At 41.9% G+C, this 27334-nt stretch overlaps 2 protein-coding genes across 3 annotated transcripts in view; both read left to right on the top strand.

Annotated features, from left to right (window-relative positions):
• The window catches only part of Sos2 (SOS Ras/Rho guanine nucleotide exchange factor 2), an 88176-nt gene extending 72895 nt beyond the window's left edge, over positions 1-15281 (top strand). For both annotated transcript variants that reach the window (XM_050153682.1, XM_050153681.1), the window contains exons 17-23: positions 1437-1554; positions 3469-3641; positions 6616-6732; positions 9079-9340; positions 10290-10331; positions 12661-12770; positions 13613-15281. In XM_050153682.1, coding sequence (XP_050009639.1) covers positions 1437-1554; positions 3469-3641; positions 6616-6732; positions 9079-9340; positions 10290-10331; positions 12661-12770; positions 13613-14122 — 1332 coding nt within the window. In that variant the 3' untranslated portion in view covers positions 14123-15281. The remainder of the gene's footprint in view (positions 1-1436; positions 1555-3468; positions 3642-6615; positions 6733-9078; positions 9341-10289; positions 10332-12660; positions 12771-13612) is intronic.
• Positions 15282-16198: 917 nt separating this feature from the next.
• On the top strand, positions 16199-23333 carry Vcpkmt (valosin containing protein lysine methyltransferase). Its single transcript, XM_050153686.1, has 6 exons — positions 16199-16506; positions 16582-16692; positions 16850-16919; positions 18131-18250; positions 19101-19205; positions 22171-23333. The coding sequence occupies exons 1-6, from the start codon at positions 16241-16243 to the stop codon at positions 22183-22185; spliced, it is 687 nt and encodes a 228-aa protein (XP_050009643.1). The 5' UTR covers positions 16199-16240; the 3' UTR covers positions 22186-23333.
• The last annotated feature ends 4001 nt before the right edge of the window (positions 23334-27334 follow it).

Here is a 27334-nt window from a genome sequence, read left to right as displayed (position 1 = left end):
CAAATTTATGACATGCGTCTTATTTTTGTAAATGTTGTTCTGTTTATTAGTTTGTTTCTCAAAACAAGGGGTTTTTAGTGACTAAATAGTTATTCTTGTGGATGAATTATAATTTAATCTGTCATTCTGTTTAGAAAAAACTAAGTTATTTCTGATTTTCATTTGGATATATAATTTATCATGGACTGTTCATTCATTCATTCACATGTCTCTGTGAAGCCCTGATTCTTTCTGTAGAATCAGTTTGTAGAAGTCCTGGGTCACACTCGGGAGGCAGAGGCAGGCGGATCTCTGTGAGTTCAAGACCAGCCTGGTCTACAAGGGCTAGTTCCAGGACAGGAACCAAAAGCTACAGAGAAACCCTGTCTCGAAAANAAAAAAAACAAAAAAAAACAGACTTTTGGTATTTCCTTGTTTCTAGTTCTGAGGTACAGTCCATTATCAGCATGGCAGGAAGCAAGACAGCTTGCAGGCAGACATGGTGCTGGGACTGAGAGTCTTTGCATCTTGATCCAAGGGAAGTGAACTGAAACACTGGCTGTGGCTTGAATATATATGGGACCTCATAACTCACTCCCACAGCGACACACTTCTTCCAACAAGACCACACCTTCTACTAGTACCACTCACTTTGAGGGCCATTTTCTTTCAAACCACTTTCCTCTCCCTGGCCCCCAAAGGCTTGTACCCACTCTCATAATTTAAAAAAAAATCATTTATTCCAACTTCAAAAGTTCCCACAGTCTCAAACTTATTTTGAGTCTAAAGTTCAAAATCTCATCTGATATTCATGCAGTCTTCAACTATCATCCCCTACAAAATCAAAATTAAAAAGCAGATTACATACTTTCAACATATAATGGCACCAGATATACATTACCATCCCAAAATGCAGGAAAGGGAGCATAGTGAGGAAATACTGAACAAAAGCAAGACAAAAAACCAGTTGGGCAAACTCCAAATTCTGCAGCTCCCTGTGTCTGATATCAGAATGTTCTTCACATCTCCAGCCCCTTTCAGTTCTGTTGACCGCAACACACTTTCTCCTGGGCTGGTGTCACTCGCTATCAGCAGCTCTCCTCGGCAGGAGCCCCACGACTGTGGCATCTCCAACATCTTGGGGTCCGAGTACATTTAGTCCTGAAGGGTCGTCCTCCTTCTTTCTGTCCCTGCAGTGTGTGCCTGGAGGATGGAAGCGTAGCAAATAAGGCCCGAGGAGAACTCACTATTCCTTAATCTTCTAATTTATAATAGAAAGAACACAAACTCTACAGATAAAACAGGATTATACATTTTAGCAATTTCCAAAGGAATAAGACTCACAATTTTTAAAATCATTTTAAGTATGCAAAATTTTATCAATCCTAAATTCTTGAGGATCTTTATATATGATTGAATTATATGCAAGAATTATATTCAGTGTACATGTTTTAAAGGCATTGCAAGAAAGGAAAAGGAGAATTCTGGATGATGCTGTGGAATTGAGTCAGGACCACTTCAAAAAATACTTAGTAAAACTGAAGTCAATCAATCCACCATGCGTGCCTTTTTTTGGTAAGTTACTAAATATAGATACTGTATCTTAAAGATGAATGCGTTGTAACCAGAGGGATGGGGTCTTTCTAGATAGGTTGTCTTCATACATAAGAATTTATTATTTATCTGCATTGGTAAATAAAAGACAAAAATCTCCATTTCCTTGTCTGTATAATGAAAATCAAAATAATTGCCTATTAAAGTTGTTACAGTTTTCCTGTACTTCTTCGCACAGCCTGTGAAGACTTGTCAGGTGCAGCTGCTGTTCTTGTCTGTGTCACATCTGCAGTGTTTTCTGTAATTATTGTAAAAGTACTTTTACAGAGTCTTTATTTTAAAAAAAAACTTTTCGGGGGTTCAAAACAGGGTTTCTCTGTAGCTTTGGAGCCTGTCCTGTAGACCAGGCTGGGCTCAAACTCACAGAGATCCACTTGTCTTTGTTTCCCAAGTGTTGGGATTAAAGGTGTGTGCCACCACTGCCTATAAAAAAAAAACTTTTTAACACAGAATTGCAACATAACTAATATAAATTACATTGGGCAGAGCTTTATAATGTGAACTTTTCTTAAATATAATTATATAACTATAATGTGTAGCTGTAAATACACATTCTGAGAAAAGCATCATTGGGCAGGTTTTGTGAAACTATCATAGAGTACACTTACACACACCTCAGTGTACAAGCCAGTCATTTGATATGACCTCTTTGGCGTTGTTTCTTTTGTTGTTGTTTGTTCTGGATGTCAGGTTAGTCTCATATTCCTGGACTCAGCCTCCCGAATAGATCCCATCGTTCTGTGCCTTTAACGTGGCCTTGGGGCACAGTGAGACCGATGCCGGCACAACACAGCACACTGTTTCACAGTAAACTTTTTCTTATGAGTAAAAGTACACTCAAAATAATGATGAAACTCTAGCATAGTAATGCATAAGTCAATGACCTAACCATTTGTTATGATTACAGAATATTATCCACCTGGCATAGTTATAGTGCCGTAGGTTTATGTGCTGGGTCAGCAGCAGTCTGTTTATACCAGAGTCACCAGAAACACCCGAGTCATGCATTGTGCTGTAAGATTACAGCAACTGCAACAATTCCTTCAGCTTCCTTTTATTTGGGGGGTGGGGAATCTGGTCATTAAACATACTATACTTATGATCTGCACTCCAGCCCTTTATTGTAATTTTATGGTACCATTATTGTATATATTGTCCATGGTTTAAGCATAATTATGTGGCATGTGGCTGACTTCACTGTTGGAGTTAGATGATTTATTTAAATCAAAGGCTTTTAACTGTAGCACTATTGATTGAAGTTAAGAGAAAAACATTGTTGTGAAGGGTTATCAGTTACATTGTAGGGTGTTAAGCAGCTTCTGTTTACTAGAGAACAGTAGTACTCCAAACTTGTAATTACCAGAAATATTTAAACACATTCCCAACTATTTCCTGCAGGACAAAATTGCCTTTAGCTAAGAACCACTAATTTAAATGAGTCAGTAATTATGCATAAAAAGGGATTAGAACCTTTTTTTTACTGTATAAGTGATAGGCTCCAAGAAGCAGTTTGTTCTACTGTTCTTAAACAAAATTGCTTATTTTGTTGATAGTCACTTAAAGAGCATTGATATTAAATATTTTTTAATCAAATATTAAAATATTTGATTAGACTAAGTTTTAACCCACAGGGTTGGGATATACTTAGTCTGCCATTTTTTAGAACAGAAACCTTTAATTTTAGTAAAGCATGGCATTCTTTTCTTTTTCTTTAAGCTCTGTTTTACAGATTAATAGAGAGTCACTTCTGGGTCTGGGAGTTTTGCCTTTTTGCCTCTTCAGAAGTGGAACTGCTGAGTTCTGTGTCTTTCAGTTTCCCAAATGACTGATTAAATGAGACAAGTCATAAAATAACTTTAAATGTTTTTTAACTAGGAATATATTTAACAAATATTCTGAAGACTGAAGAAGGGAACAATGATTTTCTAAAGAAGAAAGGGAAAGATCTAATCAATTTCAGTAAGAGGAGGAAAGTGGCTGAGATTACCGGAGAAATTCAGCAGTATCAGAACCAGCCTTACTGCTTACGAACGGAACCAGAAATAAGGGTAAATATTTCCTTATTTATCTTTGAGGGAGATGGCGTTAAGTCCTATGTAATTGCTAAGAAATGTCACAGTGATGCACTATGCTCCATTTGCTGTTGGGAGTTAGTTAACCTTCGCCTAGCAATATAAATATAGGTGTCTACACCGTCAGCACTCCCTACGTCAAGTAAAGGTGTCTACACCGTCAGCGCTCCCTACGTCAAGTACTTTTTCTGAGAGTTTTGCTTCTTTGTGCATTGGTTCAAGAAGCTCTTCTAAGAAATGACAAAGGGAATGGAACATCCACACAATGGAATAAAAACCCACCGCTGCTCAGTGATTGCCATTTTAGATAGTCCGCATGTGCTATATATAACAATCATATATATATATATATGTATATATATATAACAATCATAAAATCACTGTGAAGGATTTGGAGAATAGTAGGTATATATGCATCAAAGGGTTTTTTTTTTAGCATTCTGTCAGTGTTTCATTTTGAGTAATATTTAATATGGATTATACAATACCACAAAATATGGGATTAATTCTAAATGAGAGTAAATTATAATACCATGTTTATGTAGATGAGTTTTATGGTATCATACTTGCTTGAGATTGTAAGTTTCAATCGCTAGTCATGTAACAATTATTTGCTAGTTACATTGTAACTATCAGTCACTATTTACATTGTAACTATCCGTCACTATTTACATTGTAACTATCGGTCACTATTTACATTGTAACTATCAATCACTATTCACTTTGTGACTTCAATCACTATTCATTTTGTAACTATCAATCACTCCTGGAATTAAAAATTATACTAGGCTTTAAACTGAAGCAGACAACTAAAAAAATGCAGACTTGGTTGGGGGACTCACGCCTTTAATCCCAGCACTTGGGAGGTAGAGACAGGCGGATCTCTGTGAGCCTGGTCTACAAGAACTAGTTCCAGGACAGACTCCACAAAGCTACAGAGAAACCCTGTTTCTAAAAACAAAAACAAAACCAAAACAAAACAAAAAAAAAAGCAGAACTTCTTTAAGCCCAGCTCAGAATCTGCAGTACATTTCCCGTAGAAATGATGTACTGATGTATTGTAGTTGAGTACATTTGAAATACGCTTTTCTCATTCATGTCTCAGAAGCATTTGCTAGTATGTTTCTGTGATTGTTTCTAGGCTTCTTACCATCATTCAGAGTAAATCTGCCTTCCTTAGAATTGAGTCAAAGTAAATTTAAAATTAAATAGACCGAGGCATGATGTTTATGCACATGATCCTAACTCTTGAGAGTTAGTAGCTGGAGGTCAGGAATTCATAGAGGCAGCCTAGGCAACATAAGACCCTGTCTCTAAATAAATAAATAATGTAGCCATTCACTTTTCAAGTCATAGTTAGCCAAGTTAAGTAGTACTGAAAAATAAAGCAAAGGTTAGGAAAATCAGTAGTGTATCTGTACCTGTTGCCTGATAGCATCTTAATTTAGCCAACTTGAATTCAAGAGTCAATAAAACAATAGTGGGGGCTGGAGAGATGGCTCAGAGGTTAAGAGCATTGCCTGCTCTTCCAAAGGTCCTGAGTTCAATTCCCAGCAACCATATGGTGGCTCACAACCATCTGTAATGGGGTCTGGTGCCCTCTTCTGGCCTGCAGAGATACACACAGACAGGATATTGTATACATAATACATACATACATACATATTGTATACATAATATATAAATAAATATTAAAAAATAAAACAATAGTGTCTCTGACACTTGTAGAATTGGACGGATTTTATATAGACAATTTAAGGCTCATTTTACCTACTGCTAAAGTTAAAACCCAGTGTCTGATGTTATATGTGCTCCTAACCATATAAAATTAAATAAAGCTAGCCAGCTGGGCATAGTGGCACATGCCTGTGATCCTTGCACTTGGGAGACTGAGGCAGGAGGATCACAAGTTCAGTGCAGCCTGGGCTGGTGGTTGGTGTTTTGTTTGTTTGTTTTGAGACCTTGTCTCAAAGTTTTTTAAATATAAATCCAATGATTAGATTCCAATGTTTATTTTATTTCATCATCACACAGATGATAAAGGCCATTAGATACTCTAGTACTAAAGTAAAAGCAATGAAGTCTCTGGTTAGTGAAATGTCTGCTTCTTTTTACTCTTTTTTCATTCCCATTTGAGCCACATCTCAAGCCCAAGTGTAACTCAGATCATTTCATCATTTTGTAGTTTAAAATCTGAGCTACAGGCTACAGCAATGACTGAGCATTTAAGAGTATGTACTGTACTTTCCGAGGACGAAAAGTCAGTCCCCCGCTCCCACACCAAGCAGCTGATATCTTCCTTAACTTAGCTCCAGGGATCCACAGGCACCTATGCTTATGTGTGCACACACACACTCGCATGCACACACACACACACTCGCATGCACACACACACAAGCAGACACTGGTTTTTTTTTTTGGCATTTTACTAAATCGTCTGAATTTTCTACTTAAAAGTCAAATTTAAGCTTAGAATATATATTTATAGTAAATATTTTTGGACAAACAGTGTTTTCACCTTAAAGGGTAACACAGAAAAATTTAAAGCTATAATTACCTTTAAAATTACTTTTGAATATGCCTTAATCTAGTTATCGCCACATTTTTTTCTGCTTATGAACATCCTCCTGCGATTTTCAATCATAATCTCCATTGTAAATTCTGTTGGTAGATGAGTGCTGGTAATCTGGTTGTTACAGTGAGAAGGGGCATAAGAAGTAAGTGATGCTAATGACTAAGCCGAGAATCTGTTCATATTAATAAACTATGAGGCTAGGGTTTGACGTCCTCAGAAACTGTACAGTCTCAATTGTAAGTAGAGAGTAGAATGAGCAATCTTTCGGAACCTCTCAAATACTGTGCTGTCTTAATTTGTTTTAGTGTTAACATTAATAGGGTCTTATTTTAGTAAGACCAAAGTATATACATATACTTATGTGTTTAATTCTAGAGATTCTTTGAAAACCTTAACCCCATGGGAATTTTGTCTGAAAAAGAGTTTACAGATTATTTGTTCAACAAATCACAAGAAATTGAACCCCGAAACTGCAAACAACCGCCTCGATTTGTAAGTTCGTTATGATTATGGGAATTTTTTTTCTGTTTTTAAAATAACAACCCGCTCTCTTAAAATGGTTATATAATCAATAGTTGCTTTGTTGCTTTACAGTACTGTTCTATTTCTAAAATTAGTATACAGGGTGAAGATGGGGCTCAGATGAGTGCTTGCCTCTCACACTTGAGACCGTTTTGATAGAAACTTGTTTTTTTTTTTTTTTCTTTTTAAAATACTACTGGATGTAGAAACTAGGTCCACACACATGCAAAGAAGCCTTCCTTTCAGTGTCACTTATCTATCCTTTTTTAACCTCCTGATTTTGGGGGAAAATTATAAGAAAGTGAGCCTCCCCCCCCAAAAAAAAAAAGAAAAGAAAGAAAGTGAGGCCCAAAAGCAAGTGACTGGATGGGATAAATGAAAAGGCAGGGAAAGCAACAGATAGTGGTGGTGGTGCACACCTTTAATCCTAGCACTCAGGAGGCAGTCTCTGATAGTTCGAGGCCAGGCTGGTCTATAGGTTGAGTTCCAGGACAGCCGGGGCTACACAGCGATACCCCGTTTAGGAGAGGAAAAAAAAAAAAAAAAAAAAAAAGAAGGAAAAAGAAGGAAGGCCAGCCAGCGGGTAACAGCTATATCATGACACTTAGCATGACTGTGGCTCCAGCCATTACAGTCCTGTGGTTACACTAGAGTACTTTCTTTTACTAGAATTTGCTGCTGCAATTCACAGATGCTCTAGAGGTTTGCATTGACAACAGCAAGAGTAGAAAAAGCCAATTCTCAGTAGGCAAAAGTAAAACAAGGTGTGGAAGGAAATAAAAGCAATCAGAACAGTGTTTCTCAACCTTCCTGATGCTGGCGACCCCCAAACACAAAATTGTTTTCATTGCTACTTCATAACTGCAAGTTTGCTACTGTTAAGAATTATAATGTAAATATCTGTGTTTTCTGATGGTCTTAGGTGACCCCTGTGAAAGGGTTTTGAGCTCCCTCGAGGGGTTGCAACCCACAGGTTGAGAACAACCGCTGTAAAACCTTATCGGATTCCTTTAGTGTAAGAAGAGCCAGGCATCCTCAGCCATGTGCACAGGTCCTCTTTTTATTTACTGAGTACCCAGAAGGTTCTCAGAAACGCTCAGGACAAAGCACTGGGAAGGTAAAGCCTCTGTCCTCTAGGGATGCAGGCAGCAGCTGGGGCTCAGGGCTGCCTTGGGCCTCTTCAGACTTTCACTTTCCTGTTGCAGTTTGCGACACCTACAGACTACACAGGCATCTGTACGAACGCACAATATGATAAAAATGAATGTTTAAAAAAAACTCATGCTCAGTAAGGTTTTTAAAAAAAAGCCTTTTTAGGGCCACATGGTAAGTAGTTGACACAGCTGAGATTTTACTCAATTTTTCTGACTAGGTTCCCACTGTCAGGGTTTCAGAAGCAAGCAAGTTGGAGTAGGAACAGTGATAATACACTTTCCTGAAGTGGTTAAAGTTCTGGTGTAGGGATTGACAGTTCATTAGCTTAAGATCAGAAGGAAAAATTATCTTCTTTTAAAAAACTGAAGCCCACTAGGGGCTGGATAGATCACTCAGTAGTTAATGCCACTGTTTGCTCATGCAGAGTTCAATTCCCAGCACCTACATGGCAGCTCACAACTACCTGTAACTTCAGTTTCAGAGAACCTGATGCCTTCTTCTGGCCTCCACAGGCATCAGGCATGTACATGTTACACATACATACATACATTCAGGCAAAATGCCCATTCATATAAAATAAAAATTAAAAATAAATCACATATAGCATTTTATGTCACATAAATTATGTTATCTGATAGATGTTTGTGAAATTTACATATAGATGGTGTGAAAGAGAAATTTAGGATCAAGTATTTAGGAGCAAAAAAGTTGTTTGACAATTTTCAAGACTTTTATCTCTAAAAATATGTTTTAAAAAGGTCTGCTGGGCTGGAGAGATGGCTCAGAGGTTAAGAGCACTGACTGTTCTTCCAGAGGTCCTGAGTTCAATTCCTAGCAACCACATGGTGGCTCAGAGCCATCTGTAATGAGATCTGGTGCCCTCTTCTGGCCAGAAAGCATACAGATAGACAGAACACTATATACATAATAAGTAAATAAATCTCTAAAAAAAAAAGAAAAAAAGAAAAAAAAAGATCTGCTTATGGAGCCCATGATAAACAATCTAATCAAGTCTGGTAAATACTATAAAAATACCATGAGCTACCCTTGAATATTGTGGCTTTTATCACACCCTTTAAAGAGTATGCGTCACAAGATAGCTGTAAGTATAAACAATGGCATGCAAGTGGGTGCTATTTTAACTGTACTTACTTCTCTTAGCCTAGGAAATCAACCTTTTCCTTAAAATCTCCTGGAATCAGGCCTAACACAGGCCGACATGGCTCTACCTCAGGCACATTACGAGGTCACCCAACGCCTTTGGAAAGAGAACCATACAAGATAAGCTTTAGTAGGATCGCTGAGACCGAGCTCGAATCAACAGTGTCAGCACCCACCTCTCCAAACACACCATCCACTCCACCCGTGTCTGCTTCTTCAGACCACAGCGTGTTTCTAGACGTTGATCTCAATAGTTCCTGTGGTGAGTGTCTAACACAAACCTCTTGGCAAGAGGAGGACTTTGTGTCTTAAGTCGGTCATTTCTTCTTTCCAACTTGGGAGCTGTAGAAGCCACGATACTCGTGTGTGCTGCTTGGTTTTAATTGTCACCATGATGTGACAGTCACCTGGGAAATCTTCCTGAGGGAGTGTCTGCACACCGCATTTCACGGCTGCCAGGGCTCCGCTGGGATATGCAGTCTCCTAGAGAAACAGGAAAGGGAGTTGAACCCAAGCTGCATATAATCACTGCCCTCTGTTCCTCATGGTGGACTGTAGCTGAGCTGTACGCTAACACAAGCCCTTCTCCTCAGAGTTGCTTCTGTCAGGGTGTGTGTCACACTGACAGGAAATAAAACAAAGACACCATGTTGATGTGAAAAGTGGCATCTAAGTGTAAAAATGGTGCTAAATATAGGAGTGAAGCATCATTGTGCGTTGTCTGTGGGTTTTCTAATTCATTGGTTAACAAAAATTTTAAAAATTTCTTTTGGAGTAATGGATGATAAAATAAGGACATAAATTCTGTAAAAAAAAATTAAAAAGGTTTATGATAGAGAATTCACTTAGTCTGCAAAAGGGAAACCGTTCCAGGCATGAGTATTAAGTCCGTGTGACAAACTGGCATATCAAAAGATGCTGGTAAAGTCTTGTGTTAACTCGTACAGTGCATTTTACTTTTGGTTGGGAATGATGGTATTATGGCAGGGTCTTTGTACACAGCCCTGGCTGTCCTCACTATGTAGACCAGGCTGGCCTCATGCCCACTGTGTAGACCAGGCTGGCTTTATGTTTACAGAGATCCACCTGTTTCTGTGTCCCAAGTGTTGGGATTAAAGGCATGAACTTGTGCATCTTTTAAATGAAAACATCTAAAAAGAAGATTATCCATGTTAGCTTTCTGTTAAAATGGATTTTTCTCTTTCTACTAGGCAGCAATACCATCTTTGCTCCAGTCCTCTTGCCGCAATCAAGTAAGTCAGATAGGCTGGGTACACTGAAATGACGATCACGATCATAAGCTGGGGACTGGAGATGTGTTTCCATATTTGGGGGCTAGCAACATTTAAAGAATAAAGAAAGAAATGTTTTTCTTTCATCCTTCCCTCTGCCCTCCCCACCGCTCCTCAGGCTTCACAGATGCTAGGACAACTACAGTACTGAGCTGCAGCCCCAGACCTGAGAAAATCTTATAAACAGTCTGAGTTACTTACAACTTTGTGCCATTAAATTTCATTAATTTTTGTTTTAATCATTTTTACCTATGTTTTAGAGACTATCTGAACTTTAACAAATTACTCCCCACCTTCAGACTTCTTAGGAATAAAATTAAGTAACTACAGAGAACACCGACCATGTTTCTTGGCCTGAGATGTAGAGTAAGTCCATCTCAGTTACCTGATCTCTGCCACTTCTAATTCTGCCCCAGAGAAAAGTCCATTGTCAGTTCTTCTTGTCTGTGGGTTACGTCTCTGCAGCTAGCCAACCACAGAAGAGTACTGTAGTCTCCTAAGTGTTTTGCTGCATATATTTTTGAACATTTATCAAAATGATATATGAGAAGAATGTCAGAGGCAGATAGTGCCACCAGACACTTAAAATGACCTTACAGCAGTTCCCTGCCTCTTGTCCTCCTGCCTCGTTTTCAGGAGGCATGCACATTCATGATGTTCTCTCTTTGGGACCCTTACTTTTAGAATTAGGCAATGAGAGGGACACTCTCCCTTGTCTGTGTCGTTTTTGGGTCACTGCTAAGTCATGTGTAGCGTGCTTGATTACACTGCCTTTGTGGTCTCCTGTTTCCAGGAGCTAATGATTGGCTCGTTCCCCGTTGTGCTGTTCCTCAGCAGCTATTGCGTACATCCTCCCATGTCCTGTCGTGGCAGTTTTCCATGAAGTCAGGCCCCTTAGGAAACTGATCTGGACCTTTGCAATGCTTTCTCTTTAACCTGAAACTGTCCTTCTTGGTGTCTCTCAGGCCAGTGAGTACATTATAGGCTCCATCACTAACTGAAGCTTCAGTTCCTGGCTTTATTGAAGCTTATTTAGGTTTCTCTTGCTCTATGGTGGAAATGTCCTTACTCTGTGTATTAGCTACACACGTATAACACTGGCCCTAGCTCTGCCATCTCGGTCCCTAAGCAAGCTGACTTTCCAGAGAAAAGACTCCAGGTCAGGTGCACAGTGAAGCTGCTGCATCTGCCAGCGAAGAAAAAAGTCTCCTTTTTAAAACAATCATAAAAGCCTGTCTTCAAGGCTAGAAATGTTTCTCAGTGTTCAGTGCAAATATACAAAGCCCAGTAAAAGCCATAACTTTCTAAATCAGAGAGAAATATCAGTACGTTTCTCTTGCATCTTACTCATTTTTCATTGTTCTAATGCTTTGGCAATGCTATATTGGTGTTTATTCATTATTTATAGCTGTGATAGTTTAATTTTTTAAATAATCCATCAGGTGTGCACATCTTACTGTGGTTGCTTGAAATATAGTGGAGTACATTAGTAATATTTATATTACAAACTGCAATTTAGGATTGCTTGCTTATGCATAATACCTAGATCTCCTTTGCATTGGAAATAGTTTCTGCTTAGAATGGAATTCCTCTGGAAGCTAGTGCACCACCACGTGTGTGCACACGTTCTCAGGTGGTTTGTTGTTGTTGTTTTGTTTTACTAGTTTTTTTGAGACAGGGTTTCTCTGTGTAACATCCCTGTTGTCCTGGAACAACTTCTGTAGTTGGCTGGCCTCGAACTCACAGAGATCCATCTGCCTCTGTCTCCTTAGTGCTTAGATTAAATGTGTACACCACCACTGCCTGACTTTTGTTTTGAATTTTTAAAATGCTTTTAGAGAAGGCCTTCTGTTTTGTTTTAAAGGTGCTGATCGCACTAGGCAAGCATTCTACCACTGAGCTATATCCTCAATTTTATTTTCTTTTAATATACGTTTTATTTTAAAACAGTCACTGAATTGCCTAGGCTGGCCTTGAACTTCATGACCCTGCTCCCTTAGTACTTCAAATAGCTGTGATTACAGGGCTGCACCACCAGGACCAGTTTAGAATTTCATTATTAATCTTAATAATGTGCCTTCATCTAAGTATTACATGCCAGTTGCTATGGTAGATGCTAGGGTTACAAACACATGCTCATGGTGTCCTCTAGTGCTTAGAATTTCAGTGGAGAAGATAGATGAACAGACAAACAGCTGTGTGAGAATAACCCACCTGGCAAACATGGTTGCTGAGTGGAGTTTTGTCCTGTAACTGCACTGTGATTGTAAGCCAGTCTCCTCTCCCCCAGAGACCTTCTTCAGCTCATGTGGAAGCTTACACAAGCTGAGTGAAGAGCCACTGATTCCTCCTCCACTTCCTCCTCGGAAAAAAGTTGACCATGATGCCTCAAATTCCAAGGTAGTCATTCAAACCTGGATTTGCCTCAACTTATGCAGAGTTGTCGATCTCCAAAATTGCTTGTTTTTAAAGTATTTTTACAGTATGTCAATCATAATTTAGCCACACTCTACAGTTTCAACATTTAGATTGTCATAGTTGAAAAATAGCTTAAGTAATTGTTTAATAAAGTTTTTAAAAACTTTTTTTTTAAAGTATGAAAATTCAGATAATCAGAAGTGCATTGTCTTCCTGGTACAGATGGGGGTGGTGTTGGAATTCCTATTTTAAAGAACCGGAGCACTTTAGACCAGTGCTTCTCAAATGCACAGGCATGTCAGAATCACCTGGAGACGTCTTACAAGTAGTTCTTGAGCTCCAGGCTGTAAGGCTGCAATTGGGCCTGGAATGGGCTATGCTAAGCCAGCCCTTACTGGGACTGATGCTGTTGGTCCCTGGGTACCACTCTGAGATCTACTGCTTTAAGTGCCATGGGGAAAATTAAAAGTAGAAGCTAGATATTAAAGGCTGTTGATGCCATGTCCTTTCATGCCTATAAAACTATATTATTTTTATTGGCCTATTGCCATAAATAAACTTTATAAATTTCTAAAATGTTGGAAACAAAGCAAGATGATATGGGGTTCTATGTTTCTAGGTTTCAGTGAAACATCTTATATTCGAATGTTAAACTGAGCCCAGAGTTAAACTGAGAATAATTTAGTCAGGAAGGTGATAGTTAAACCACATTCATTTAATTTGGCCCTCTAGATTTAACATGACACAGAAAAAATTTTCAGTCTTTTAAAATTATCTTACGTATTTTTCCAGAGACTAGACACGTGCCTTTTTGTTTTGTTTAGGGAACTATGAAATCTGATGATGACCCCCCTGCTATTCCACCAAGACAGCCGCCCCCTCCAAAGGTAAAGCCAAGAGTTCCTGTTCCCGCCGCTGCTTTTGATGGGCCTGTGCACAGTCCGCCTCCACCCCCTCCGAGAGAGCCTCTTCCTGATACCCCCCCACCAGTTCCTCTTCGGCCGCCAGAACACTTTATAAACTGCCCGTTTAACCTTCAGCCACCTCCGCTGGGACATCCCCACAGAGACCCAGACTGGCTCAGAGACGCTAGTTCAAGTCCGAGTTCGCCAAGCACTCCTCCCAGCACGCCCTCGCCACGAGTGCCGCGCAGAAGCCATTTGCTCAGTTCCAGCCACGGCGCTCTTGTGCATCCTCCAGCTCCTCCTGTTCCACCACGGCAGAACTCGAGCCCTCACCTACCAAAACTGCCACCAAAGACTTACAAACGGGAGCTTTCACACCCACCGTTGTACAGACTGCCTTTGCTCGAAAATGCAGAAACTCCTCAATGACCTTAGCTGTGTGTAGTCATTGACACTGGAATAGTATTTGTAAAGGTTTTAATTTATTCAGAAGAGGCATAGTATTTTAGTACTTTCTACAAATAAAGCTCTTACAAAATGCTACTGATCAAATAAGCTTCTAAGAATTAGAAAAATCATCAGGCTTGGTGGCACACACCATTAATCCCAGCACTCTTGAAGCAGAGGCAGATGGATTTCTGAGTTTAAGGCCAGCCTGGTCTATAGAGCGAGTATCAAGACAGTCATGGCTACACATAGAAACCCTGTCTCAAGAAAGCAAAACCAAGAAAAGAATTCTAAACATTAAAATGCAAAAGCCCTTCACCGTAACCCTCAGGTGGTCAGTAGCCTTGCCTTGTCTCAGCTCCTCAGTGCTGCCCAAAGGCCAGTATAATGAATTTCTGTTTGCACTGTAGACTCCGCTAACATATGGCTTAAATGATACTGCACTGAAAGGGGGTAGTGTTCTCAAGGAATTGCTCACATCAGAGTAATAGGTGCCTTTTTAAGGCAATGAATTTCCACAGATACAGAGATGTACTATGATGTTACTGGGTTTTCAGCCCTCTTTGACCATCTTCAAGGTTTTAACTTGGTTTTACATCTAGTGAATAACACCTACTGTTCTTAAACTCTTGATGCCATGTCTTAATGCCAGTATTTGCTGAAGACAAAAAATGGAAACTAGAATGGAAACAATAGAATGCACTGTTTATTATTTTGTTAAAATTATAAACAATTCTACATAACCCGATTACAGAAGAAAAGGGGGTGCATCTCGTTAAGATGCACCTTTAGTTTTGCAGTGTCTGGTGTCTTTAGCTAATGATTTGCCTCTTGTTTGGGAAAACAAAGTTAATATGCCATGTATGTACAGTTTATTTATATTGTATATATTTAAAGATGATGCTAATAACCTATATAAATTTAAGTGACTTGAGGCCTATAATACAATCTGCTATTTTACTAATTTGTAAGTCCAGAACAAAAGTTTCTTATGGCATAGGAACCAACTGCCAACTGCCTTGTTTTCAAAACCTAGTAACTTTCTTTAATCTTGTGTTAATTGAAATTTTTTAAAAGTTTTTCCAGATTGGTAATATTTAAACAGAAAATACTTAAAGCTTTATTAAAGTTTTTAATCAGACAGAGGATAAAGCTTTTGTCATTGGACGCCCTCGTTCAGCATGCTCAAAGCATGCTGTGCTGAGAGCGCAGTAGCAGCAGTATAAAGCAGCCCAAAGCCACGCTCTTTACCCACCGGTCTGTGGCCTTCTACTGTGCTTTGTATCAGAGTTCTTAACAAAATTAATAAATCACCTCAGTCTTAATTTTTAAAAGATCTGCGATATTGTTTTTCATCACAAAGAACAAGAGGAAGCTGGGTATAGAGGCGCACACCTTGTAATCCGAGTATTTGAGAGGTTGAGACCAAGGGATCTCGATTTCAAGGCCAGACTCAACTACACAATGAGTTTGAAGCTTACTTGGGATTCAGGAGACCAACCTCAAAACAAAACAAAACCTACAAAGCTGAAAAAACAAAGTCTAGAAGAATCTCTCATCTGCCTGCCTATTTATCACGTGTGTATTTGTGTAGTGTGCATACCACAGATCCAGTGTGAAAGTCAGGCCAACCTGCTGGAGGCAGTTCTTTACGATGTGAGTCCTAGAACTCAGGTCCTTGGTCTTGCTGGCCATCTTTTGGCCCCAGGGGGGCGTAAATATTAGAGGGTTAAGTTTTCTTTACCATTGAAAGCAAGTAGCAAGTTCCCAGGCAATCTTTTTTATGCATTCAATATGAAAACAGTAGATGTACGGTAGGAAACTTCTTGAACATAACAATTTTTGATAGGACCTGGGAAGCTGCCTAGATCTATAGCCTACAGCTTTGTGTGAGCCAAGAAAAAGCACTGGCATTTGCTTTGTTTCTCTAAGCGCTGATCTCAGTCACGACGAGCCAGGCCGCTCCCAGGTAGGTTCTGCTGGTTCCTGCAACTTCCGGGCTTCGAGCCACGCGCACGCGCAATAAAACAGCCTGCCGCTGGGCGGTGCGGGCCTTGCGTAGGCGTGACGTCACCGCGTACGCAGCCGCTGGTGGCAGCAATGGCGGCCGCCGTGGACCCGGAGGTGGAGGACCCGCTGTGGAGCTTTGTGCGGGTTCTGGAGAAGCGGGACGGGACGGTACTTCGACTGCAGCAGTACGGCTCGGGAGGCGTAGGTTGCGTTGTGTGGGACGCCGCCATCGTCCTTTCCAAATACCTGGAGACGCCGGGGTTCTCTGGCGACGGGGCCCACGCGCTGAGTCGCCGCTCGGTGCTGGAGCTGGGCTCGGGCACCGGGGCCGTGGGGCTCATGGCCGCGACCCTCGGGTAAGAGCTGTCGGGAAGGCGTCAGGTCACCGGCGCGCAGCCTTGCGCCTGTACCCAATCGAGGTTGTTTTTCAGGGCAGATGTTGTAGTCACTGATCTTGAGGAGCTGCAGGACCTGCTGAAAATGAATATTAATATGAACAAGCATCTGGTGACCGGCTCTGTTCAAGCCAAGGTACTGAAATGGTTTGTATGGCCTTTCAGCTTGTTTTAAGATAACCGCTTTCATCTGCTTTCCATTGCATTTTGCCTAACTCGTTGTTAATATGTGGGAAACTTTCTGCTTCTCGCTTCTGACGTGAATACTGCAATCGGTTAAAGACGTACGTTTGACGTTTTTAAGGGGGGAAGATCTAGAAGACGTGACTTCGCCGGATTACATATTGATGGCTGACTGCATATACTATGAAGAGGTGAGTGTCGAGTGCGCGGGCTACTTCATGTGTCCGGAAGCCCGCATTCCTTCCCATTGTAACGCCTCTGCGTGTGGGGTGTTTGCAATAAAGACGGTCATCAGGCTCCACATGTATGTACAATTCAGGCTAAACATACAGGCCTGTGAATAGTGCTTGAGAAAACTTACGTGCTTTCTATTCTAATTTTAAAAGGGTTTTCCCATTTGGATATATCTTGAAAAATTGAAATTCCTCCCTCCCTTCTCTCTTTCCTTTTCTTTCTCACTGATTATTAACCATGATGTTGAAAATTAAGATGCAAGTCAGACGTGATGGCTCACACCTGAAATCCCAGAACCTGGGCGGCCCAGGCAGAATGACTGGCATGGCTGCTAGGCCAGCATAGACCACAGAGTGAGGACCCCCACCCCCAAAAAAAATTAGTTAATTTTCAGTGGCAAGAGTTATTACACTTGTGGAGTGAGTTTTCTTTACATATCAATTTATACAGTGTTGAGAAATATTTATTTTTAAATTAATGACTGTTCAGCCAACTGATTGGGTTCAGATTAGGTCAGGAGGCTGGAGAGATGGCTCAGCAATTAAGAGCACATACTGTTTTCCCAGAGGACCCCAGTTTAATTCCCAGCACCCACATCAGGCCGTGTAACTCCCAACTCCAGGGGGATCCCATTCCTCTCGCCTCTGCAGGCACTAACACCTGTGCACATGCCCATACACAGAAACATACATACACATAGTTGAAATAATAAAAATAAATCTTAAACCATTAGGATCAGGCTTATTTTTTGTAGAATATATTGTTGATTGTTTAAATACCCTAATTTCGGTTCAACGAAATTAGACTTTAAGATTTGAGTCTAACCAGGCATGGTGATACATAACTCCTGTAGTGCTGGCTCTTGGGATTTGGAAGAGGGGTCACTGCCAGTTCAGTTCCAGGCTAGTCTATATAACACACCCCAGTTCAAGACAGACAAAAGAGACACAGGCAAGTCTGCTTGTGTTCCTGTGGAAACAAGATCTAGTCCTTGGGTTTTTTATCTGTCTGTCTGTCTGACTATTGTTGGAGGGGATAGAACTCAGTATAACCAGTCTAGTTGTAGAATGCTGCTTTGTTGTATCAACTCAGAATGGTTTGGTTATAGGGCAGTTGACCTCTTCACCTCCTGACCCCTTCATATAATAGGAAATTCTTTTTTTTACAGTCCTTGGAACCATTACTGAAAACATTAAAAGATCTCAGTGGATCTGAAACTTGTATTATATGTTGTTATGAACAACGTACAATGGGGAAAAATCCAGAAATTGAGAAAAAATACTTTGAGGTGAGTACTGTGTGTGGCAGTCACCCTGTGGGGGAGCTGTATGTGGTTGCCCTGGCGAGTTCAGTGGGCAAAGCTTTCTCAATAAGAACCCAAGGAGAGGATCCTCCACAGCCCGCCTGCACAACGCCCACCATTCCCTGACCTTCCCAGTCCTGAGTTTTTTCTGATCTCACTAGTCCATATGTTCAGAGCGGTGTCAGGGACCGGTGATGACAAACTTGTCTTTTCTGAGACACCTTTCAGCGCCGGTCAGCACAGGGCCAGCTTTGTAAGCTCCTCGGTGATGCGTTTTAAAAAACACATGATAGAAATGTGTGGGCGGCGAATCTTACTTCTGTGTTCTCTATGTTATTACACATTTTACCTCGTTAATGACTTTCAGGTTTTGGCTGTTCTTTGTTTATTTTTAAAGTTTTAAGAGGCGTGTCTTGCCCATATCTCTCCTTCACTCTCCCCCAGTAGTGACCTAGACCCTTTCATGGGCACAAATTCACCTCTTTAAAAACTGGCTTGTTTTGGAGCTCTCTGTATCGTCCTGGAATTTTGCCTGGCGAAAGAACTGCTTTGGCGTAATGACAAAGCAAGTATATGAGTCCCTCAGATAACATAGGCTAAAATGAGATCCATGTTTTGCGTGAATATCCAATGCACGTATATCAAGATCTCAGCTCATGCATTTCCATCCAAATAACTGCTCCAACATAAAGATACAGAACATTTCCAGGCTTGAAAAGGTTTCCACGTTTCCCTTAACAGTCAGCCATTCTCCAGAGGTGACCGTCATCCAATTTCATTATCATAAGGCTGTCCAGATTACTGAGTGTAACATTTGTGTCCTTGAAATTTACAGCTCCTTCAACTAGACTTTGACTTTGAGGAAGTTCCTTTGGACAAACACGATGAGGAATACCGAAGTGAAGACATTCATATTATATACATCAAAAAGAAGCAACCGGTATGTGTGTTTACAGTTGTTCATGCCTGTCTGTGGGCTAAGGTGTTGTCACCTCTTCACCTCCACATAGTGAGTGTAACACCCCCTCGGTACAGTTCGCACGCCTGGAGATTGAAAGAACACACAAAGAGACCTGGGTCATTCAAAGGAGATCAGCCGAATGCCCTTTATTCAACCTTAGGGAAATCCTTATATACCTAGCTGCTGCACAAGGATTTCCGCCCAGGCAGGTGGGAAATTACCATGCCAAAGATGGGGTCAACGATGCCCTACAGTTAATCACCAGGTAGGGCAGAGGGAGCACAGGAACAAACAGAATGTTTTAGCTGGCTGACCAGAAACTGTCCTCAAGATGCACCCCAGGAACATGGGTAGACCCGGGCCCTACAAGTGAGATAGCAGTGGTGACTGACTGGCTCCAGGCACCGACACAGGATTTCCATCTCTTACCTGTCTTGCCTTGGGTTCTTGGACACAACCCAGAACTCAAGAAATGGAAGGCTGTGCAGTTGGAGGCCAGACTGGGCTGCATAATGGGACCCAATTTCAAAAAAATATGTAAGGCCAGCTTTGTTTCTGCTGTGCCTCGGTAATAGGCAAGCTGTCTGCCACTGATAAATCCCCAGCTTGGTGGGCTCTTTTTTTTTTTTAAATATTTATTTATGTATTATGTATACAATATCCTGTCTGTGTGTATCTCTGCAGGCCAGAAGAGGGCACCAGACCTCATTACAGATGGTTGTGAGCCACCATGTGGTTGCTGGGAATTGAACTCAGGACCTTTGGAAGGGCAGGCAATGCTCTTAACCACCGAGCAATCTCTCCAGCCCTTGGTGGGCTCTTTAAAGGCCCTTTCAGCTATAAATTGAATGGCTGTGTAACTGAGCGTGTCCCTCAGCGGTTACTTTAAAACAATGAAATACCGAGAAGTTTATCCTGACCCACTTTAGCCATGGGTTTGATTGTCCTTATTTGTTGACCTGTGAGCACGCTGTAGGCCATGGCGAGAGTGTGACAAAGGGGACCTGTTCACCTCTGGCTGAGGATGAGAGGAGAAGAGGAGGAACAGGTCCAGAGAGCATCCTCAAGGACTTGCCCGGAAGACCTGGCCTCTTTTGTCCAGGTGCCTCATGCTAGGGGCCAAGCCTTTGACACACAGGCTTTTGCAGGGGCATTTCCCAAACTCTAAACATAACCTCAGACAGATGACTGTAGTTTCCTCTTGTCCCCGACTTTTTAAAAAGCCAAAGCTAGTTGTAACTTTTAAGCTTCAGCCATCTTCCTTTTCCTTTTGGCATTGATCTGTGAAAGTATCCCCAACTAAATGGGACTTTATATATGTCCCCATTTTGGGCCTTTCTCCTGCCTCTGTTGTACCTGCCAGCCAAGCCTGTCGAGGGGAGAATGGTGGTGTTTCCGCCTTGTATGCCAGTTTGTAGCTGTGATTGCCCTAAGGCAAAGACTTCAGTTTGACTGATGAGGCTAAAATATAGTAAACTGCATTTCTGATGAATTTGCAGTGGTTGAGTTTGTTCACCATGTTTTCTGAGGGTAAGGATTCTAGCCATAGAGTTTTAGGGACCAGAAGTGGGTGTTAAAACTCAGTCTAAGGAAAGGAAGGTAAGAGGGTTATTATTATAATTCAGATTGGTTGGTGTTGATGTGAAATGTGTTAAAAAGGCAAAGGAAATACATTTTGTGCCTTAAGGGTTTACAGTATTTGCTAAAGCTGCTGTACTGGTTTAAAAGTAGATTTTTTTGAGGCATAAATATTTTTATGTTTCTGAATATAAAGAGTTGTTTTGATTTTGCAAAAGACCTATTTCCCTTTCATATTGATATTAATTCTCATTTCATACATTTACCCTTTTCGAAGCGTACATCTTGGTGTTTTTAGTATGTTCAGAGTTGTACCGCTTTCTATTTTTAAGTGTTTTCATCACACAGAAATGCTGCTAGCCCTCCCTCCGTGCTGACCATCGTGTGTGCTTTCGTATAGCCTCATCGTGTGTGCTTTTGTGTCTGGCTCCCTTCATTCAGCAAGTGTGTTCCTCGGTGTGCCCTGCTGTGGCTTAGACTCTTTCTGTGTCTGGTCACATCCTTGTGTGTGGTTCTGGTCATCTGATTCACCCGTTCATTCGTCAGCTGGTGACTCCCTCGTTTGCCTCTACCTGTGAGGAGGATGCGGCTGGGAACACTCTTCCTTGTGTTTTCCAGGGCCTGGGTCTGTGTGAACCTAGAGGCTGCATAGGTGTGGTGAACAGTGGCCAGCCGTTTCCAGAGCGGCTCTTCCCTCTTTACATTTCCACCATTGCTGTGCACGGGCTCCCCGCCGCCATATCCTCACCAGCGCTTGCTCCTGCCTATCATGTGACTGTAGCCATTGAAGATGTGGAGTAGGAACTCATGCAGTTTTTATTTCCTTTCTCTTAATGATCAGTGATATTCAGTACCTTCTGTGTCACTAGAGAAAGATTTACCCATTTTCCCAAAGTGAGTTGTCTTAAATATTCTAAGTCTCCTTTGCCTATTGATACCAGATGTGTGATTTGAAAATAATTTCTCCTATTGTGTGGGTGTCTGAAATTTTTTGGTAATGTAGTTTTTGCAGCAGAAAGGTTTTTTTGTTTGTTGTTTTTTAATTTTTTTTATTTTTATTGAGCTCTACATTTTTTCTGCTCCCCTTCCCCTTCAACCCTCTCCCAAAGTCCCTATGCTCCCAATTTACCCAGGAGATTTTGTCTTTTAGCAGAAAGGTTTTTGATTTTAATAGCATTTCTACATCTGCTTTCTGTTGATTGCTTTAGATAGCAACAAAGAACCATCTCTAAACATTGTACACGAATGCAGTTCACTTGAATTGCACGTAGCCACTACTGGGTGTATCATAGAATATAAAATACCTAATAAATAGTTGGTGATGTGAGATTAATGCTTAACCCCCCCCCCCCCCTTTTCCTTATAGAAACTGCCGTCATGAAACCCTTTTCGGTCCTAGCCATGCCCCTGACACCCTGGGTGAGGTCCAGATGTGAATGGAGCATGTGCATACAGCATGGGAAGATTGCATTACAGTTTCTCCAGCATGTCCTTGGATGATGACCACGGCCGACTGTCCACAGTGTGAAGCGCCTGCCTGCCGTGGGCTGAAATCTAGCTTAGGTTACTTAGCTCAGCACAGGGTCTGCTTAAAAGAAACAGTGGGATCACTCAAATAAAAATACATTTCAGGTTAGCCTCAAGCATGGTTGATTCGGTACATTTTCAAGAAACTAGAGATAAGTCGCTCCAGTTCCTAATACCTGCTACTCTATAGCAGTGTTCTGAGGACTGGTCTTGGTGGCGCACGCCTTTAATCCTAGCACTGGGGGGGGAGGGGGGGGCAGAGGCAGGCACTCTGAATTCCAGACCAGCTTGGTACACAGAGCCAGTTCCAGGAATAATGAGACCCTGTCTCAAGAAAGAAAGAAGCTAGAGATAAGTCAACTCAATTAGTAGTCATAATTGTAATTGTCTCTTACTGTATAATAATGCTTAACTTAGAAGCAGTAAATTTCAGTTTGTGTTTGAAGTAAATCCCAAAGACAGTCACACTTGACGTAGTTGTGCAGTAACGGTTCTTTTTCTTCCGTCTTTAATACTTACATGTTTTTAATACTTACATGTTCTTTTAAAAGAAACTGCAAATACTATTTTGCTTCTTTACTGGCTAGTGTTTTCTTTTCCTCCATCACAGGTAGGTGAGTGGTTTTGAGAGTTAAGGGCACTGCAGTGAGTCTAAGACAGATGCTGTCTCTGCAGGCTTCCGTGCTCACATGGTTCAGCAGTCTCTCGAATATACCGTCCAAGAAAATCTGATTTGAAAATACCAGTATTAAGACATCATGTTTATACGAAACTGATTTTTTTTTTGAGTAACTAAAACTTAGTTCAGTGCACATTTATCAAATGCTTTTTGCTGGTTGTCTCAGTTTTGTTCCAATCTGCTCACATAGACCAATCTGTCAATGACTTGAACAACACCACCAATTCCAAAAAGTAGTAACCAGATGGAATTCTGGAATTTTCAGTCATTGGTGCTAGATGGCACATTTCATGTGTTGGAATAAACATCATGTTTGAAACCTTGTGACTCTGAATGCTTCCAAAATGGCTTTGAAGAGATGAACATTTACAGCGAACAACTGCCTTCCAGAAAGCAATAGCAGCTCCGTTTAGAGACATTGAGACAAGAATCAGAGCTCAGAACAGTGCTTTATTTGGGAACTTTCTTAGGTTGTTAAAGCTTGCTTACTGTAACATTTTCAAAATACTGTGTCCATATGTGCCTCCTCTTGAAGCAGTTTGCCCCAGGCAGTGAGTAGAAAAGCTCAATGTGTGATGCTTTGGAGGTAACAGCTTACACTTTGCAGCTTGCTCAATAACGCAGAATTCATACGTGAGCATAGGCCTTAGACGCCCTTGGATTCTGACCCCCTTCCCACCCCGCTCTACTTTCTGTTTCTTCTCCTTGGAACTCTACTTTATGTATGTAGTCCAGCTGGCTTAGCACACAAGGAACAATTTAGTGCCAATTTTTTGGAAACCACACCCTTTTTGCCTGCGCTCCCTGCTAACTAGGCCCACTCCCTAACCAGTCCTCCGGGATCACTGCCTCTGGGGACCTGAACTAAGGGAGTGATGAACTGGAGTTGAGTAATTTGTAACAGAACGAAATGAGAATTTAAAATTCCCTGTTCTGGAATGAGGCCAACCCTGACTGAGCTCTACTGCAGGACTTAACTGAACTCTTAGCATCAACTACATTCCACACAAGCCTGGGCGAACCCCCAGCTCCTGGAAGAGCTCGGGATTTGCACACTGGGGCCTGCTGATGGAGCTGGGCCCAGTTCTTGGGAACCACCAGAAGATGGGCACGGGGTAGCTGGGGTCTGCTGAAGGCGAAGGAGAGGCCAGCTCCTCTGTGCTCGGGCTTGTGTTGACCTGGAAGAGTGACTTGGCTGTTTCAGACCAGAGCTGGGGCAGAACTGGACTGCTGTGAGCACGGTGAGGCAGGAGGCAGGCGGACCCTATAGGCCTGGGAATTGATCTGTGAGGTGGGGGCTGGAAGATTTAACAATGTGTATCCCAGCGAGGGCTGCCCAGTGCATACCTGGAACCCCAACACTTGGAAGGTGAAGATGGTTCAGGGTCATTCTGGGTCACATAAGACCATACCTCAAAAATAATGGCAGGTGCAACAGACGGCAGAGGTGATGCCACTAGCTGGACATCAGCCAGAGCGCACCCACTGTCCGAGTGATTGCTATTGTCTAAGGAAACGAGTTCAGGGTTCTCTTGAACAAGTAGGGTCTGCGACTGTGCACAGTGGGGCCCATAAACCACTTCCAGAATGCAGGCGGAAGTCAACTGGGCAGGTCTTGCAGCCCTGCACTGAGAGTGTTCTGTAAACCATCCTCCATGGTGAGGTCACGTGAAAAATTGGGAGTAAATATGCTCAAATTTCATTTACGCCCTGTTAAACAAGAAGCGTGATGTTGCTACGGAAGGACTCCAGATAGCTTTAGTGTTGATCCTAAATTGAGAACCGGTACCATAAGGACACGTGTCTGCTTCCCAAGAGAGCGGTCAGAGAGAAGAGAGAACATTTAAAAAGGAAATGATCTGTGGTTAGTGTGGCCTGTCCCGCACAGTGAGAGCTCAGTCTAAAACCTATGGAACAGCTTTAGAAACTGTACCCGCTGTCAGAGTGCCTGAAAATGTGGAGAAATTTGAGGAGAAGGAACATGGGGAAGAGCGGTTCCACAGTTCAGAGGCAGGTTTCAGACTTCTCACCAGTGACCCGAGTCTCCTCCATGTTCCACAGAACTTTAGAAGCTGCAGAGGTTGCATAACTTTGCGTCTCTCCTGCTCCCGTTCATAGCTGTGTGTCTGGGTCGTATTTGATGAAATTAGGTTGGTTTTAGTAACTTTAGGAAGTAGTAATCCAAAACAGCGGTGGATCTTTTTATATGTCTTTCTCACCCTTTCCTCGAGCTTTCTGATTAAACGTAGAGTAAGATTTTTGAATGCTAATTCAGAGTGCGGGACAGAGACGAGGACTGTGGTTCCGAAGGTCCCCTGTAGGCGGCGTTGTGCGTCTTGTCTTTAAACAGCTTCTAACAAGGCGGCTGTGAAAATGGGATTTTTAATTGCTGTTGCCCTCAGATTTTAAAATTGGACTAAGTGTGATTTTCAGAACAAGCCTGCTCATTAGGAGTTCCTGGCTGACGAAAACATGCCAGAAGCAAATGAGATCGTCTTCCTAGGAAGTTGAATTTGGTGTCGTTTTCTTTCCAACCTTGGTCATTCATGAAGGTGCACACACCGTGATTCATAAGTCGCTCTCTCTGCCATTGAGCCCATCTGTACAAGGAAGAGAGACCTTTAAGAATCTCAGCTGGTTCTAATTAGTGCAGCTCTAAAAATGGGGTTCACCGCGAGCTTCACTGAGCTTCGTTTTCTATTCAAAGTGCCTCGGAGTACTTAGAGTTTCCAATTAGTCTTAATTGGTTCTCCACGCCGGCATCCCTTAGTCATTAGAGGAGCAGACCTCATATCAAAAGACTGACGCTGTCTGTCGGTGGCTCTCCCGCCCTCCTGTAATCTTAGGGTGAACACACTTTCACTGAAAAGCGATAGGAAAGCCAAGTTAATCATTTTTCATAATTCCGCCTGGGAAAGCAGTGAGGTCTCAGGGTTGTTTTCAGGTGAATCGCTGCAGGACAGAGCCTGGAACACTCAGCCACACCTGCAGCGCTAAGGCATGCTCACTTTTAATAACAAGATGCGATGCAGTTTGTATATAGTATAGAGCGATATGCTGGAAGCAATCCTTTGTATGATGATAGTTCCTTTGTGTGCATCCGGAATAAAGTGTGTCAGAACATAACCCAGGGACCACACGATCCAGATTTGATCCCAAAGTCTGTCGTCCGCTGTCTTTGTGAGCCTGACGGGAGTTCCTTAGACTCTGTGCCTTGCTGGCCTCTTGAGGATCATTTTCTTATGGGCCTTGGAGGTTCCCATGGGAATGAAAGTCGTTTGCCATGTGCAGTGAGTGCACCTGGGTTCTTGGCAAATGGCGAGTGCTCAGCCCGAGTCATTACAGCAGAAGTGAGATTACAGGCAGGGACTTGGGAAGCTTGCACAAGGCCAGCTGATTTTATCTGTCCCCTTGTGAAATCCAGACGTCTTGTTGAGAGAGTAGAATGCGTGTCAGCATCGTGGAGTAATGGCGCTGAGGCAGGAGAAGGTTGAGAACACTGGTCCACAGTGGTGGTTGAACGAGTCAGTCATTTTAGGAAGGTGGATGTGGTGGTGTGTGTGGCGGGGGAGGGGATAATCATTGCCGTTCACTTGTGAAGACAGGTATGTGTGACATATGTATATATCTATAGTTTTTTTCGGTACTGGGCTTTGAACTTCCAGCCTAATGTATACTGACAAGTGTCTTATCACTGAGCTATGTCCCCAGCTCTCTCTTTACTTTTAAATCTGGGGACCAGGTCTTGTTAGGTCTCAGACTGGGAATACTCACTGTGTTTTCTGGGCAGGCCTTGTATTTGTCATCCTCCTGCCTCACCCTCCCAAGTAGCTGGGATCACAGTCTTAGGCCTCCAGGCCTAGCTCATTTCTGTGGCCTTAAAGTAAGTGCCGTGAATGTTAAAATGCCAATGGGGATGGAGGAAATCCTTGTTTCTAAATATGGGAACCTAAATGTGCCTGAGTATGCACAGCCACTGTCTGGCCCCTCACCCAAGTCTCCCGTTCCGTGCTTTTCCTCTGTGTTAAACCTAGGCGCACTTAGGTAGCGGTTACCGTGGACCAAGCCCAGGTAATTCTAACAGTTGCCAAGCATGGAAACTCACACCTGAGACAGGGAGACTAGTGAGAATTTGAAGCCAGCGTGGGCTATGTAATTCCAGGGTGTAAATCCATCATTTCCATAAAGACGGAACTTAGTCTGTCTTCCAAAGCATTTTCAGAACTGAAGTGTGTTCATTCTCTTTAAAGCCCGTGACCCGTCACAGATGAATCCTCTTGTTTTCTTCTGTTTGTTTTTTGTTTTGGTTTTTTCAAGATAGGGT

This window comes from Alexandromys fortis, unplaced genomic scaffold (assembly GCF_014885135.2).
Source record: "Alexandromys fortis isolate MF-2015 unplaced genomic scaffold, M_Fortis_MF-2015_v1.1 scaffold_82, whole genome shotgun sequence".
Lineage (NCBI taxonomy): Eukaryota > Metazoa > Chordata > Mammalia > Rodentia > Cricetidae > Alexandromys > Alexandromys fortis.
Note: the sequence above shows the minus strand (reverse complement) of the source record. Positions and strands in the feature narration are given on the sequence as shown.

Excerpts from the sequence above, each read along its gene's own strand:
- Vcpkmt (XM_050153686.1), top strand. The coding sequence starts at position 16,241 with ATGGCGGCCGCCGTGGACCCGGAGGTGGAGGACCCGCTGTGGAGCTTT. Across the intron at positions 16,507-16,581 it reads CTCATGGCCGCGACCCTCGG|GGCAGATGTTGTAGTCACTG; the intron begins GTAAGAGCTGTC and ends GTTGTTTTTCAG. Across the intron at positions 16,920-18,130 it reads ACTGCATATACTATGAAGAG|TCCTTGGAACCATTACTGAA; the intron begins GTGAGTGTCGAG and ends TTTTTTTTACAG.